The sequence below is a fragment of the Moschus berezovskii genome, chromosome 14 (assembly GCF_049115385.1).
Source record: "Moschus berezovskii isolate FMDL1 chromosome 14, NW_MosBer_1.0, whole genome shotgun sequence".
Lineage (NCBI taxonomy): Eukaryota > Metazoa > Chordata > Mammalia > Artiodactyla > Moschidae > Moschus > Moschus berezovskii.
In genome coordinates, this window is record NC_142473.1 from 67,827,716 (window position 1) to 67,844,565 (window position 16,850).

General features: G+C 43.5%; 1 protein-coding gene and 1 pseudogene across 3 annotated transcripts in view; one reads left to right on the forward strand and one right to left on the reverse strand.

Annotated features, from left to right (window-relative positions):
• Positions 1–352: 352 nt before the first annotated feature.
• On the reverse strand, positions 353–612 carry LOC148775654 (copper transport protein ATOX1 pseudogene; annotated as a pseudogene).
• A 4,514-nt stretch (positions 613–5,126) lies between these two features.
• QSER1 (glutamine and serine rich 1) overlaps positions 5,127–16,850 on the forward strand; it is a 77,540-nt gene continuing 65,816 nt past the window's right edge. For 2 of the 3 annotated variants that reach the window (XM_055423794.2, XM_088843226.1), the window contains exon 1: positions 5,127–5,473. In XM_055423794.2, coding sequence (XP_055279769.2) covers positions 5,277–5,473 — 197 coding nt within the window. In that variant the 5' untranslated portion in view covers positions 5,127–5,276. Of the gene's footprint in view, positions 5,474–6,010; positions 7,315–16,850 lie in introns of those variants that run through there. The other variant, XM_055423791.2, reaches the window with a different exon arrangement.

Consider the following 16,850-nt stretch of genomic DNA (forward strand, 5'->3'; position numbering starts at 1 on the left):
CATGATTTGGGCAGTTAACTTCATTAAGCCTCAATTTCCTGTAAAATGGAAATAATAATAATCAATACCCACAGTGTAAGACTATTTTGAGGATTAAATAACTATAGTTATACTATAGTTTATAGATAAACTATAAAAAGCCCATAGCACAGGACCCAGCACATTCAATACATATTGGCTACACTTTTTTTTTCTTCCCCAGCAAAAGCAGCTGGACTTTATTGCAGGGGAGCTCCAGAGGAGCAGGGTAAGTGAGGGTCTCTGCAGAACTCCATTGGCTGAGCAGGAGTGACAGGTCTTAGATCTGTCTGGAAGATGGGAGACATCTGCAGGTTGGACACCCAGACCCCCTCTACTTGGGGCCAAGGCAGGAAACAGCCTTTCCTGTTTTCCCCAGGGTCTCCAGCAGAGTGTCCACACTATGCTCAGAGGTGATGCAAACCTTCTTATTGGGCAGGTCAATGTCAAACGGAACTCCTAGCTCGTTGAGGATGTGACAGCATTAGCGCAGGCTTCACAGGTCATGTCCATGGAGAACTCATGCTTTGTTGGAACTGAAGAGGTGGCGGCAGTGGCATTGGTGACGGCTTTCTGTCTCTCTATACTGGTCATTCTGATGAAAGAAAGTTTCTCAGTCTTGTCTGACTCTTTGAGACCCCACGGGCTGTAGCCTGCCAGGCTCCTCTGTCCATGGAATTCTCCAGGCAAGGATACTGGAGTAGGTTGCCATTCTCTTCTCCAGGGGATCTTTTGCTATAATTTACAGAATGAGGTTTAAATTTCCTGTAATCTACTCAGGGAGATAAAAGATATCATTCAATGATCGGCTTGATCAGACCACACTCCTATCTTTCCAGTCCATGCTTAAAGTGGGCTCTAACCCCGACCTCCTGGTCTCCAATCATTCAACCTGACTCCTTCCAGATCCCTATCAGCTAAACTATAGTCACAGAGCTCAAGAGATCATCCAATTCATAGCTCAGACCACTTCCTCTACCTACAAAACTGATGATCAAGTGGGCTTCCTGAAGCTCTGCTCAATGGAAGGAATGTGACTCATCGCTGTCTTTCAATGACACCTGTGGCTTCCAAAGAAGCAGGTATAAACGCAGCTTTTCTGACCCCATTGCGGTTTCCCTGGAGGGTAAGACAAGCAACAGAGATAGCAGCCAAAGATGGTTGATAGGATCTAAGCCTCAGAGAAAATGATAGTGGGACTTACTTCATTTCTAACTTTCTTTTTTTCCCCTTTTTTTCTGCGGGATCTCAGTTCCTTGACCGGGGGCTGTGGCCATGAAAGTACTAAGTCCAAACCACTGGACCATCAAGGAACTCCCTCATTTCTGATGTTGTGATTTAATTTTTGATGTTGACCTAAGAGAGTGAAATCAGTTCTCCCCCAGCAAAAACAAGATTATAATTCCCCCTCCCTATGCCAGAAGAGAAAGGAAAAAATGGAAGATTAAGGCCCCTCCCCTAATCAACCAACTGCCACAAAACTTGACCTTCTTGTATCTCAGTAACAATAGAATATATTGACTTGCTGACTACATTTCAAATCTGTCAACCCCCAACACTGCATTTCTCCACAAGCTAAAAAAACAAGGCTGCCTCAGTGGAGATACAGTTTCATTACTTCCTCCCTCAACTGAATGCCTCTATTAACCTAAAACAATCTGAACCCTGGGCTTCAGTTTCCGTAAGCTTCCTACCAGTTTAAATACATGGTGATTTTCTAATAGGATGGGAGGAAGGTGGGAAATGTGAGGAGTGTCCATGGACACTTTTTTCTTTGGTCACGCCTTGCAGCATGTGGAATCTTAGTTCCCCGACCAGGGATTGAACCCTCGTGTCCTGCATTGGGAGCACAAAGTCTTAACCACTGGACCACCAGGTAAGTCCCTCACGGACAGTTTCTGAGACATCAATAACTTACAGACAATAAAACTCAGAAGGAATTGAAGATGTGGGTGGGAGAGGAGGAAAGACTTTTAAGTGTAGGATCTTAATTCATCTTGCAACCAAATTGCCTTTGTTTCCAGAAAAAGAGTATGTAAATGGTTAAATGGAATTTCTGAATGGGTATTTAAAAAATTGTATTTGGATTTGTTCATTCAATAAATATGTATTTAGAGCCTAATGTCAGGTGAAGCACTAAGTATTTAAGGAACTCATGATCTGTGAGAGAAAGGGGCAGATATACAACTAATCATATGCAACAAGATAGTGTTAAATACAGTAAATGCAATAGGTACCCCAGAGCAACTGAAAAGGAATTAATTGGTTTTGCCTTGGAATGATGAAGAAATGTCATGAAAGACTTAACGGTTGATCTGGATCTTAAGTTCCACAGGCAAAAAATGGAATGAATATTTTTATTTAAAACAAAAACAAGGCTCATTGTTGACTTTTGGTGCTGTCTAAATCAGACTTAAAGGGCTTCCCCTGAGGCTCAGTGGTAAAGAATCTGCCTGCAATGCAAGAGACACAGGTTTGATCTCTGGATCACGAAAATCCCCTGCAGAAGGAAAAGGCTACCCCACTCCAGTATTCTTGCCTGGGAAATCCCATGGACTGAAGAGCCTGGTGAGCTACAGTTCATGGGGGTGCAAAAGAGTTGGACAAGACTTACAGACTAAACAACAAGAACAATAGATCAAATTTAAACAGTTGGGTTGGGAATTATTTGAAAGATAACATGAAAAGTTTGCAGTGTTGGAGTATGTTTTCAGTAGGGAAGATGACATTCTTCAGGTAATATTCAGTTCAGTTCAGTCGCTCAGTTGTGTCTGACTCTTTGGGACCCCATGAATTGCAGCATGCCAGGCCTCCCTGTCCATCACCAACTCCCTGAGCTTACCCAAACCCATGTCCTTCAAGTCGGTGATGCCATCCAGCCATCTCATCCTCTGTTGTCCCCTTCTCCTTCTGCCCCCAATCCCTCCCAGCATCAGGGTCTTTTCCAATGAGTCAGCTGTTCGCATGAGGTGGCCAAAGTATCATTAATTTTACCAAAAAGACTGTGATGTTTTATGATGTTATTTGTAGACATGTTGTAACATCGGATATATACTTGCATTGACTTAAGGTAAACTAAATTTCACTTAATGGGCAAAGGAACATCACATATGGTGATAGAGTAATATTATTTTTAAAATACTAAAATTTTCCCTTAATATTTTTTCTCTGATTTATGTGACATAAACAAACTACATAATGGTGTGAGGGACTATAAAGGTTTTATTGCCACTTGTTTGGTATTGCCTGCCTAAGTTCTGAGTACCAGTTATATCAAACTGCCATAAAACATTTATAACATGCCACTCCACTTTTCATACAGACAAAACTTTAGTGTTCACAGAAATACTTATAAATGAATAGTTAGTAGTGAAAACTTTGCTTTATTTCTATAGATTACAGATCTCCAGTCATAAGTAAGAAAAATAAATGTTGTATGGAAGATTTGTTACTTCTCTGCAGGGTCTTAGATTATCCGGCAAATTCCTTCTCCAAAGAAAACCACTTTTCAAAGAGGTCCTCAGAAAATGCATACTGGGATTAACATAAAATCGGCAAAGTCACTTGTGTCCACACATTTGAATTCATTTGTAAATAACGACTACTCACTTCCTTGCTTCCCCACCCCGGGACAGGACTCCAAGCAGCACAGGTGACGAGAGACTTACAAAAAAAAGGAATGAATAGGAACAAAAGGATGTAGGCGCCAGGAGGAAAACAGAATCTTCTAGGACAAAATTAATCTCAGAAGGAACAGCAGGTCCAAAACCAGGGATTACTGAAGTTTAAATTGCTTTTTGCATGGTGATCAGAGATAATGTATCAGATTTATTGTCTTCTACGATGCCTGTCTGATTTGTTTAACCTTCATGTTAAGCTTATCTTGAGGGATAGATTTCTGTACTAAGCACATAAATAGGTGTTAAACCTGTATTGATTTTTTTAAAAGGGTGATTTGGTCAATCAACTTAAGTGTTATTAACTTTTATTTTATGCCTTAAGGACCAAATAGTGATTTCTATGATTCTTGTTTCACTACTCAAAAGTTACTAGAAGAAACAACTCTCACATACAACAGGGAACCGCAAATAATCTTTAATTCCCCTCCTCCCCCAAACAACCTGGACGCCGGACAGGAAACGTTTGGGTAGAGTCTTGCTGAAGTTCCAAGTCTCAAACAAAAAACTCCAAAACAGAGTGTGCACAGTGAGTTTAAATTTATGGTAATTAAAGTCATCCAGATGGTGGCTGTATTAATCAATGAAGAGGCAGTATTCATCTTGGGACAGAAGATTCTGAAACCCAGAATGAGAAAAATCCCCAAGGTGGGGGTGGGAACAGTTAATAAGAGCCCCCCAGGGAAAGGTCCTTTCAACGAGGGTTGGAAAAGAATACGTTTGAATTTGAATCTCTTTGAATATAAATCTCCCCTAACAGCAGGAAAAGGGTCCTCGAGCCCAGCAAGCTTTGGGCAGGAAGGGAGTAAACGGAACTGTAAAACAGTCTGCTCAGCTGTTTCTGGTTTGGGACGAGGCGCAGAGAAAGGAGTCGCGATGTGGGAACCGAGTATTCGAGTCACTCAAAATAACTCGAAGGGTCAAATAACGAACTCCAGGCGAAGCGCTGACAAGCCCCCGCCGCCGCACCCCGCGCCGGGTTTCCGCTCAGCTTCCCCCTCCCTCGCGGAGGACGCCCGGCAGGCGCGGCCCCTTCCCACGCGGGGCGCGGCGAGCGCCGACGGCTCCCCCTGGAGCGGCCGAGGGCGGGCAGTCCGCGGCTCGCGGGCTAGGGCTGGCGGCCGCCCCTGCGGCTCCCGGAGCCGGCCTGGGCCGGGCAGGCCTCAAGCCTTCTCCGCCCGGGCCGGCCTTCCAGCGGCGGCGGCGGGGGAGGCCGTCTCCGGCCCGCGAGCCGCGAGCGCGGGGCGCCGAGGGGAGGCGGGGCGAGGCCGCGGGGCGGGAGGTGCATCCTGGGAAATCCACCAACATGGGGCGCCGCCACCGCCGCCGCCGCCGCCGCCAGTCCCGGCCGCGGATGCCGCCGCTGCCCTGACGCCCAGCTGGGGCCTCGCGGCGCAGCGCGGCGCGGCTTCCCCCGGCTCGGCCCGGCCCGCGCGCCCTCCGCCCGCTCGCCCGCGGCCATGTGAGGGGGCAGCTCCCTCCTCCGCCGCCGCCTCTTCCTCCCCCGCCCCCGCCCGCCCCCTCTCACTGGGCCCTCGCGGAGCCCCCACCGCAGCGCGCCCGCCCGCCGCCGCCCCCGCGATGGACAGGAGCTACGCGCCCCCCGGCTTCGCCGACGCGCCGCCGCCGCCGCCGCCCGCGCCGCCCGCCGCCCCCTCCAGCGCCGCCGCCGCCGCGCCGCCCCCCGCCCCCGCCTGGGCCTACGAACCCCGAGCCGCGGCCGCCGCCTCCAGCAGCAGCGGCGGCGGCGGCGGGAGCAGCCCCAGCCTCAAGGCCAGGTAGGGAGAGCGGGCGGCGGGGGGTCTTGGCGGGCCGGGAAGGCCGGGGATGCGTTTGGGGCCTTCGCCCCCGGGCAGCACCGCGCGAGGGTTCGGGGCGGCGGGGAGCCCCCAGCTGCTCGTCTCCTCGCCCTCACCCCGCCGGGAGAGGCGGCTGCTAACTCCTCGGGGGGCGTTTCGGGGTGGGTAGGGGCGCCCGATGCGGGCTTCGCGGCTGGGCAGCGTGGGTAAAAGGGAGGCTTGGGCGGGAGTCGTGGGTGCCCGTCACCTCCGCGTCCTGGGCTCCCGCATGGTGAAGTTTGGGTTCCTGGCTGAACTCGGCGGCCAGGGAAACTCGGGACTCGTGCCGGGGGGCCAAGCGGGGCGCCGAGGAGTTCGGGGCAGTGACATTCCATTGTATTGTGACGGACAATGTGGTCTTGGGGGCCCCGGCGGTGCGCGTGAGCGTGGGGGGGAGGCGGGAGCGCAAGAGGCGCGGAGCCGAGTCTCTGACACTGGGGGACCTGCGGCGGGGGGCGGTCTGTGCTGCGGGAGAATCCCGGGGACGTGGGGGCCTGGGAGGGGGCCCCGGGGATGCGAACGCTGCGCCGGGGCTGGGTGACATATGTTCAGTGGTGGCCAAGATGAAGCTGTTTCTCTTCATGCGTTCAAACTTACTCTTGGGTGTCCTCCTCTTAACAACAGCAGGAAGTGAGGAATCTCTCTTTGCCTTGTGTGTTTTGGGGTGACTTAGAGTTGGGAAGAAACCGGAGGTGGGGGGCGGTCAGTGAAGGCCGTAAAGGTGGAAGAACCGAAGCATGCTTCTCCATCTCGTTTCTGAAGCTCCGGCTCATTATGTAGCGTGGGGTTCAAGAGTTCATCTTTGCTCCAGCATGACCAAGGGAATCTAAAATGTTGACTCTTACTAGATGTTTAAGCCCGCGGGAAATGTGTAGTAGTGCTTCACTGTGAAACGGTCCATTTGAATGATAACTGGAAGGCGTGGTTTGGTTTGGACGATTTGGGAGCGGGGTGTTTTAAAGCCACCCCTGCCGAACAATGCAGAAATCTGGTAGGTGCAGCTTCTGATTACAAGGACCAGGGAATCCTGGGTTGCTAATGACTTCATCCTCAGCTACCAACAGGAAGCTTCGTGGCTTTATGATCTCATCAGATTTTTTTTTATTATTGTCACAACAGAAGTGAACTTTTTGTTTTTTTACTTTATATATATTAAAGTATTCTAGGTTTTCTTCTTTTGTAGAAGTTGCACGTTCATGATTTGGAAAGTATGTGCGAAGAGTAACTGGTCTTTGTCTTAGATAGTACCTTGGGATGATTGTTGAGAGAATGAGAAAAAATTCGTTCAAGAAAAGGAAAATGTGCTTTGATAGAAAATTTAAGGCCCTTTGTTTAAAAGAGATGGGGTTAAGAAAATAATAATGTGATGTGCCAATGTGGAGCTAAATAATTAAATGCTGAGATCTCTCAGAAATAGTCATAACTTTGAATTATATACAGTTTAAGGAGTTCATGAAAAATGTTTGGCACTTTTCCCTTTTATATTTTTTTTAGTGGTAATTTAACTATCACTTTACAAGAAGCTTTAGCATATGTACTGTAATTTACAAATTAAAGTTACTTTCTCGACAGTGAACAATGATAGGTGTTTATGCAGCATAGTTTATGTTTTAAATGACAAATGTTTTATTAGGTACCTGAAACAAATGCTTTCTAGTTATTTCTGTTGTTTCTTTTAGCAGAATACTTCTGAGGCAAGAAACTAAAATCTACTTGTCATATTTTCCAAATGTTATTTATCAAAGTAACAAAGAATGACTTCCCAAACACATTTGAAAACAGTAAGTAGATTTATTTGGAACACATAATCTAAAAGGGATTTATTTTGTTTATTGAAAACGATTGATTCTTAAATGCTCAGCCCCTCCTCTCTTAAAATATATTTTTGGGGTGGAGTTAGCTAAATTATAGCATAGAAAATGCAGGCTTTCCCCCTCCCCCATGAACTTGCTTTGTTAACATCTTGTGTTAGGATCAGGCCATCTGTACAGGGCTACACACACTTCTTAGTTGTACCTCATTTTATTCCTCAAACTGTGTGAGTGCTCTCTTCAGTTATATCAAAAATACTGGATCTGAAACATGCCCTGTAAGTCTTTAAGTATTGTGTGTTTTCAGAAGCCTGTTCGTATTTTTTTATAACATTTTGAAAAGCTGTTTCATAATTCATGTATCAGTTGAATGTTTTTGTTCCCCCTTGTGGCAGTTTTTCTTGAAGGTGCAAATGAATACTGGTTGTGATGATGTGATGTGGATACTTATCCTGAAGGAGTTAGCCTGTCTGTCACCTTGTTTCCAATAACCTATTCAGAAGCTAACAGATGGTAGTGACATTCAGTTGTTACTGATGGGGGAATCTAACATTCTTCTTTATGTCTTTACTTGGTCCTGAAATGAAGCATTTTCATCAGTTGATAGGAAATAGCATGGTAAACATTTTTTCATGAGTTCCGAAATAACACTTTCTTGGTATAAGGGCTCCACAAGATACTAGATATTTCCATTGGTTTAACAATTGAAAAATAAAAAGCTAATGGGAAAACTCTAGCATTTCACTTTAAATAGAAATTTCTGAATGTTTCTAAAATATTTCTTGCTGGGTACATGAAAATTTCAGGGATAAGACCTGATTGTATATACATTTTCATTTATTTGTCTTCTTAGTTTTAGGGACCAAATGAGCATATATCTTTACCTGTCACCATGCGGTTAGAAATATTCTTTGTGGGGTTATTTTAAATACTCTAAATACCTTTGCATGCTTTTGGATATAAGATGATCATCAGGAAGCTACAGGCCTGCACCTTTTCTCTCCCTGACTTTTGTGTCTCTGTACAGAATAGGAAGAGACAAGCCGTTTCATCATGGTTATGATCGATGTTGTGTTGGCATTTGAGTATACACCAGAAGATGGCTAAACGGAAATATTTTGTTTTAAAAAAAAATTGTATTTGTTTTGCCTTTTTGACTTGAAACAGTCTTTTTTGCCACCAGTTTTTAGAATTTCCTAAATAAATTATAAATTCATCCTGATTTTAGTATGAATGTAATGAGTGTGATAGGTCGTCCTTCCAAAAAACAAAACAATGATTAGCTTCTCCAAAAGTGGTCAGCTACTATATTAAGAGCATTTTGTGTGCATGCTCACTTCCTTCAATCCTATCCGACTCTTTGCCACCCTATGGATGATAGCCTGCCAGACTCCTCTGTCCATGGCATTCTCCAGGCAAGAGTATTGGAGTGGGTTGCCACGCCCTCCTCCAGGGGATCTTCTGGACCCATGGATAGAATCCAGGTTCTCCACATTGCAGGCAGATTCTTTACCACTGAGCCACTGGGGGAAGCCCAAGGACATTTTGAGTAGGTTTTGAATCTAGCATTTTCCTCAAGGCTTTTGGGATAAGACCTCAAAGATCACAATTTGTAAGGAGTTGAGACAATCACAAAGTAGTGAAAGGTTACTTGGAACAAACTTTTGTTGTTTGGACATGACTGAGCGACTGAACTGAACTGAATTTCCCATAGAAACAACGTTATAAGTAATTTGTAATGTTGTAAGTAATGTCAGTTACTGATAGCTGATTTGTGCTAGCTACTGTTTTAAGTGATCAATGCAAACACTATTTAATCCTCAAAGTAATCTTTTGAGGTAGGTATTGTTTATACCTTCTTTTTTAAGAATTGGAAACTGAGATATTGTGACATTAATAAACTTACAGCCACATAGCAAGTAAGTAGTGGAGCAGGGATTTAAACCTGGGCATGTTTCATTACTGAACTGGACTGCTTAGATAGTCTGATACTGTAATCTGCCTACGTAATGGGTTAATGATCGTTTATAATTGGCCTGGAACCCTGACCATCATTAATATCCTTATTTCAGTGTTCTTTATCATTGTTGTCCATCTTTTTCCCTAAGTGAAACATACTTCCTTTCATTTCCATAGCACTGTACTTTCTGACTTTCCTCTTTCCTCTCTGGGCTGCTGCTTTTTCCTGTTCTTCACTAGTTCTTAACTCTTCTAATCTCCACATGTTGTTTCCTCAGGGTTTGTGCTTTGTCCTAGGATAGCACATCCATGCCCATGACTTAAAATACCATCTCTAGACATGCCCATAAATACATCTAAAGCCCAGACCTCTTCTGAGCACCTAGTTGCGTATCCATCTACCTCTTCGAGCTTTTATTGGCTCCGTAGAAGGAATCGTTAGTGATGAGCTCATACTTTCCCCATTCCCCCACCTCTGCTTCTCTAGTGAAGCCTTTCTCAGTCACTCCTCTGTCCATCCAGTTGCTCAGGCCAGAACCTGGGAGTTGTGCGTGCTCTGTCGCCAAACCTTGCTGACTTTTGTTTCATCTCTTAAATACTGTGTTGAAATGGTCTGTGTTGTGTTTCTGCTGCTCCAGCCTGATCCAGGCCACCATTATTTTTCTCTTGGATAACTAAGGAATCTTAAATCTTCCCTTTCCTTCCTTCAGTTCATTCCTTTATTTTTTTAAATGGCAGTATAGTTAATTTGGGGTTCCCTGGTGGCTCAGATGGTAGAGAATCTGCCTGCAATGTGGAAGACCTGGGTTTGATCCCTGGGTTGGGAAGATCCCCTGGAGGAGGGCATGGCAACCCACTCCAGTATTCTTGCCTGGAAAATCCCATGGACAGAGGAGCCTGTTGGGCTGCAGTTCATTGGGTCACAAAGAGTCGGACACGACTGAAGCCACTGAGCACGTATGTATATTGTTTATGTAATAGATGCCTTCCTTTTTAGAATGGAAGTTCTTTGAGGGACACTGTGTTTCGCCTACTGCTCTATACCTGGTGCTTATTTTTTTGTTGTTTAGTCACTAAGTTGTGTCCAACTCTTTGTGACCCCATGGGCTATAGCCCACCAGGGACATCTGTCCATGGGATTTCCCAGGCAGAAATACTGGAGTGGGTTGCCATTTCCTTCTCTAGAGGATCTTCCCAACCTAGGGAACCTGTGTATCCTGCCTCTCCTGCACTGCAGGCATATTCTTTACCACTGAGCCGCCAGGGAAGATGATACTGTAGTGCCTGGCATATGAAAGTTAAAGTAGAATTGCTCAATTGTATCTGACTCTTTGCGACCCCATGGACTGTAGCCTACCAGGCTCCTCCGTCCATGGGATTTGCCAGGCAAGAGTACTGGCGTTGGCTGCCAGTTCCTTCTCCAGGGGATCTTCCCAACCCAGAGATCGAACCCAGGTCTCCTGCATTGCAGACAGGTGCTTTACCATCTGAGCCTGGTATATAATTGTTTAATATTAATACGTATTTATGGCATGAAAACCAGAACTCTCCTTTAGCGTGGGAATTGGAGCCTCTTGTTCCTTGCTGCCGCCTGTAGTGCCATGCCCCACCTTCCCTGTCTGCTCTGTAGTCAGAACCAGAAGGAAGGGTTTAGGGCAGTTGTGATTGTCATTGGTAGGAAGCTTGGAGGTGTAGGCTGCTGCTTGCTTTCTTCCTTTCCTTGTTATACTCTCTCGAACAGTGTGAGCACTAACATGTGTATATCTAAACACAGGATTTTTCTTTCTTTCATTAATCAAATATTTGCATGCCCACTATATGCAAGGCACTATTACCTTTATCAAGTATATTTCTGCAGTGAAAGCTTGAGAAGTCCAATGTCAAATTCATTCACTCATTAAAATGTACTGAGCATCTCTGAGTTTCTGTTACTAAGCTAAGTTTTACAGGGCACTGCAAAAATGAAGGAGACACTGTCCTGCCTCTCAAAGAACTTGCAATCCAATAAGTGGAGTGTAACCTTTAAAAACTGTGACTCACTGTATTGTCCACCTGTAACTTACATTATACATCAACTATACTTCATTTAAAAAAACACAAACTTGCCAAAAAAAAAAAAAAACACTTGCAATTGAGAAAGGTAACAGGAACATATACTTGCTGCCTCTCTGTCTACTTGGCTTTGAAATGATGAAGTGCCTAAGAAGCTTGACATTCCATCCTTCTTCTCTTTCTACTCACCCTTGGTGAAGTTGCCATATATATTAAATTATTTTCAAATCTCTTATCTCTAGATTCATATCTAGTATCTCCCTGTCATCTCCATTTGGGTATTGAATAACTATTTCAAACATAATATATCTAAAACATGATTATCGCCCTAACCCCCCAACCACATTCTCCTTTAATTTTCCCCACCTCCATAAATAATGCTACCATTTACTTTGTAGCTCATGCCTAAGAGTTTGGAGCCATCTATGATTCATTTCTTTCATATCCACTCCCTCAGTAAATCCTGTTGGTTTGATCTCCATATGTATATGTTCCCACAAGGACAGCTGAGCTGCCTGCTTGTTTCCTCTTTAGCCTTTCTATAATAGAGTTTATTAACAGGCAGAGTTAACATTTCAACATATAAATCAGGTAATGTCATTACCCTGCTTACAACTTCCTCGTGTTACTCAGGAAAATACAGAGTCCTTATCATGGCTTCTGAAGTCATAAGTGATCTGAGCCTTGGCTAATTCTCCAACCTCATCATTCCACTCCATACACCATCTTTCAGCCACATGTGCCTTATTTCTGTTCCTGAAACATGCTAAGATTATCTGTGTCTTAGGAATTTCGCACTGGTTGTTATTTTTATCTGGAGTTTCTTTACAGGTCTTCGCTGCAACTTCTGGACATGTAGGTCTTCACCCAGATGTTACCACCTCAGAAAGGTCTTCTCTGACTGCCCTTTGTAGAGTAACTTCTCATCACTGTATTATATCACAGAGTTTTATTTTCTTCATTGCCTTATCACTCTCTGAAGTAATTTTGTAGGTTTATATGTATCACTTGGCTTCCCTGGTAGCACAGCTGGTAAAGAATCCGCCTGCAATGCAGGAGACCCTGGTTTGATTCTTGGATTGGGAAGATCCCCTGGAGGAGGGCATGGCAGTCCACTCTAGTGTTCTTGCCTGGAAAATCCCCATGTACAGAGGAGCCTGGCGGGCTACAGTCCATGTGGTCACAGAGAGTCAGACACGACTGAGCGACTTAGCACATATGTATCACTTATCACTGCCCTTCCCCGTACCACTAACCACCACTAGTGGAATGCATGTTCCATGAGAACAGGGCGCTGTCTTGTTCACATCTGTTGAAGGCAGTTTAGAGAAATGGTTGCTAGGATAAGCTCTTAAGTCAGAATTTGGGGCAGGGGGTTGTATTTTGACTCCACCACTTGCAGTGTGATCTTAAAGAAGTCTTTTAATTGTTCTGTTCCTGAAGCTCCCTGTGTGAAAAGTGGAAGTTTTCTTGCAGATTGACTGAGAACACAGAAAAGCGTTTAGAATGGTGTCTGGCATACAGAGTAGTGTATAGCATATGAGCATTATTGTCAGCACTTAGAACAATATCTGGCACATTGTCAGTGCACATAAAACATTCAGTGAATGAAATAAATGACTATAGGCCTAGGCATAAGGCTTTTTTTTTGTAAGAAGTATAAAAATGTTTGGGGGACTTTGAGGGAAAAGTTATATTGAGTTCAAAAGGATTAAGGAAGCATTTTTCAGGTGTATTGCATACAGACTGATCTGAATTTTTGTTAACATTGAGTAAATGGCATAAGGTATTAGCGGAAAGAAGGCACTTCCGAGAGCAAGTGTTCCAAAGTGGGAGGGAGTGGAATCTGCTGGATTAGTTAAGGGGAGGTCCTTGAACTGGCACAGCATCACTTCTGTCGCAGTCCTGGGTGCAGTACAGAGAAGACCTCATTGGAGAGGTCACCAGAGTAATACACGTCCAGTGTATTAGTACTAGATTTTCGAGGGCTTTTGATAACAGCCAGTGGAGTTTAGTCTGTACAGCTCAGTAGGGAGCTTTGAAATTCAGATTTTTAACAGGCATGATGATGATGATGATGACGATATCAGCCCCAAAAAAGAGTTTTAATGAGATTAATTTGACAGTCAATTACAGAGTGCTTGAAGAAGTATCATTTCACTAAGATGTGAGGGAAGAGCACATATAAATGTCCTGAGGCCAAAACAGTTCTGGTAATTCCCTTTTCTGACTCAGTCTAACCCTAGATCAATGGTTGTCAAATTTAAGAATCCTTCAGAATCACCCAGCGGGCTTGTTGAAATACAAGTTGCTGGATCTAACCCCAGAGTGTTTGAATCAATAAATCTGAGGTGGAGCCCAATAATTTGCATTTCTAACTAGTTCTTAGGTGATGCTAGTGATGTTTATCACCCTCTTCTTGCCATTCTTATCTCTGCTTAAAAATAATCTCTTCATGAAGGTGTTCCCTTACCACCAAATCTCAGTGGCCCCACCCAGTTTGTCTTTTCATAATGTTCATGGGGTTCTCAAGGCAAGAATGCTGAAGTGGTTTGCCATTCCCTTCTCCAGTGGACTGCATTTTGTACAAACTCTCCGCCATGATCCATCCATCTTGGGTGGCCCTACACAGCATGGCTCATAGTTTCATTGAGTTAGACAAGGCTGGGATTCATGTGATCAGTTTGGTTAGTTTTCTGTGATTGTGTTTAGTTCGGACATGTAACAACAGACTGGTTCAAAATTGGGAAAGGAGTACATCAAGGCTGTATATTGTCACCCTGCTTATTTAACTTATATGCAGAGTACATCATGAGAAACGCTGGGCTGGATGAAGCACAAGCTGGAATCAAGATTGCTGGGAGAAATATCAATAACCTCAGATATGCAGATGACACCACCCTTATGGCAGAAAGCGAAGAAGAACTAAAGAGCTTCTTGATGAAAGTGAAAGAGGAGAGTGAAAAAGTTGGCTTAAAATTCAACATTCAGAAAACTAAGATCATGGCATCCGGTCCCATCACTTCATGGCAAGGAGATGGGGAAGCAATGGAAACAGTAAGAGACTTTATTTTTTTGGGCTCCAAAATCACTGCAGATGGTGACTGCAGCCATGAAATTAAAAGACATTGCTCCTTGGAAGAAAAGCTATGACCAACCTAGACAGCCTATTAAAAATCAGAGACATTACTTTGCCGACAAAGGTCTGTCTAATCAAAGCTATGGTTTTTCCAGTAGTCACGTATGGATGTGAGAGTTGGACTATAAAGGAAGTTGAGTGCTGAAGGATTGATGCTTTTGAACTGTGTTGTTAAAGAAGACTCTTGAGAGTCCTTTGGACTACAGGGATATCAAACCAGTCAATCCTAAAGGAAGTCAGTCCTGAATATTCATTGGAAGGACTGATGCTGAAGCTGAAACTCCAGTACTTTGGCCACCTGATGGGAAGAACTGACTCATTGGAAAAGACTCTGATGCTGGGAAAGATGGAAGGCAGGAGGAGAAGGGGATGACAGAAGATGAGATGGTTGGATGGCATCACCAACTCGATGGACATGAGTTTGAGCAAGCTCTGGGAGTTGGTGATGGACAGGGAAGCCTGGTGTGCTGCAGTCCGTGGGGTTGTAGAATCGGACACGACTGAGCGACTAAATTGAACTGAACTGAACATAAGATATGGGAATTTTAGAGATGTTTACTGAGTGCCTGTCATGGCATTTGGAGCTTGGAATATATTAGTGAACAAAGCCTAGATCCCTACCTTGATGACTTTTATTTAAACTGGGTATGTGGAGTGAGACAGATGATAAATAATAAACATAACTTTGTAAATTTTCTGGTATTTTGGTAAGTGATATGAGAAAACACAGGATTATGAAGAATGGAAGGTGAATGAGGAAGGCAATGTAGATTTAAATCGCAGTCTAATTGAAATAGTGATATTTGGTAGTCTTTTGAAAAGAAGTATTTTACATTGAGAAACAATACTTCAATAAGAGATTCCTCCCCACCCCCAGTGACACAAATGAGACTACAAGCTTTGTTTAAAAACATATTGCCTACTCTTTTGCTAAACTTACATACAAAATGTCTTCCTTCTTTGTGAAATGTTTATCCTTTGTTGCTGCTGCTGCTGTTCTAAATTTTAGGAACATGCTAGATGACTTATTACCAGGATGTTACACAGTTTGTGAATTTCCCTTGGGCCAGTCTAGCTAGGCTTTTTCCCTCCTACGCCTTTCTGCAATTAGGTTTTTTTTTCTTTTGGTTCAGTAGTAAGCATGTGTTCAAAAATGTATAGAGGTACTATATAACCTGAAGAGGTAAATGGGAGAGCACGGACCTAGTTTTAGCATATCCATTCATTTTTCTTTCATTTTTTAATCTAGAATCATGACCACGGATTCTCCCTTGACCTCTGTCTCTTATCTCTGAGAAAAGTATACCATTTTGCCATTGTTCCTTGAACAGCAACAAGAATGCTCTTATCTTGGGGTCTTTGGGCTGTTTCCTGTACTAGGACCACTCTTCCCTCTGATAATCCGTCTGTAGGGCTTTCTCCCTCACTTCTTTCGATTCAAAGTGTTGCTTTGTTAGGCCCCTCTTTAGTGCCCCTGTCCCCTCTGTACTCCGCTTTAGCACTGTGTTGCTCAGTACTCTGCTTTAAGTTTCTTTGTAGCACTTGTAAGTCCTTAATAGTAAATATTTCTATATTCTTATTTATTGTTGACTTCTGTCCATCATCCCTTGGATGTTTCTTGACAATTCAGGTTGAGCTGTTTAGTCCTCCCACCTTCCCTCTCCCTTCCCCAAAATATCTGTCACCTAATAAGTCTTAAATAGATATTGATCTAATAAAAAATATAGTTAATGCTGGAGTACATTCTGCTTTGAGTTATTATCTGATATCTCAGAGTTTAAATTTGGCCTCCATAAATTTAAGTTTCCTTAGGGATCCTGACCATGTAACTTATCCTGTTTGTAGGCCTATAGGATATAACTAAATATAAAATAATGAAAATTTCATATGACTTAAATGCCATCATTCTCATTACAGTGTGATCACTGATCCTATTTAAATAACTTGGGACCAGATTTGTCTGACCTAGTGAAGCATGATAAACACAAAAATGTGGATAGGCTATTAAATACTTTTGCTTGGATCTGCCTAAATTAGATGGCTTAACATTTTTTAACATTTCTTATATTAAGCAAACTGAATGTTGATCTGATAGAACAGCTGGTACTATCCCCTTTTAAACACGTTAAGTTATTGAAATCAGTTTGGTTTGGCTAGAGCTACATAAATAAGGTTTATTGGACAGTGCCAAAGTAACAGTGTGAACCATTTGAAAGGATCGGGTTTAAATAGAACAGTGGTGATACAAAAAAACAAGAGATGGTCTTTTGCTGTTATTATCTTTGTATTACTTTTTTCTTTTTAACAAGAGCAAGTTTGGACCCAGTGATCCTAACTTACAGCATCAAAGATGATG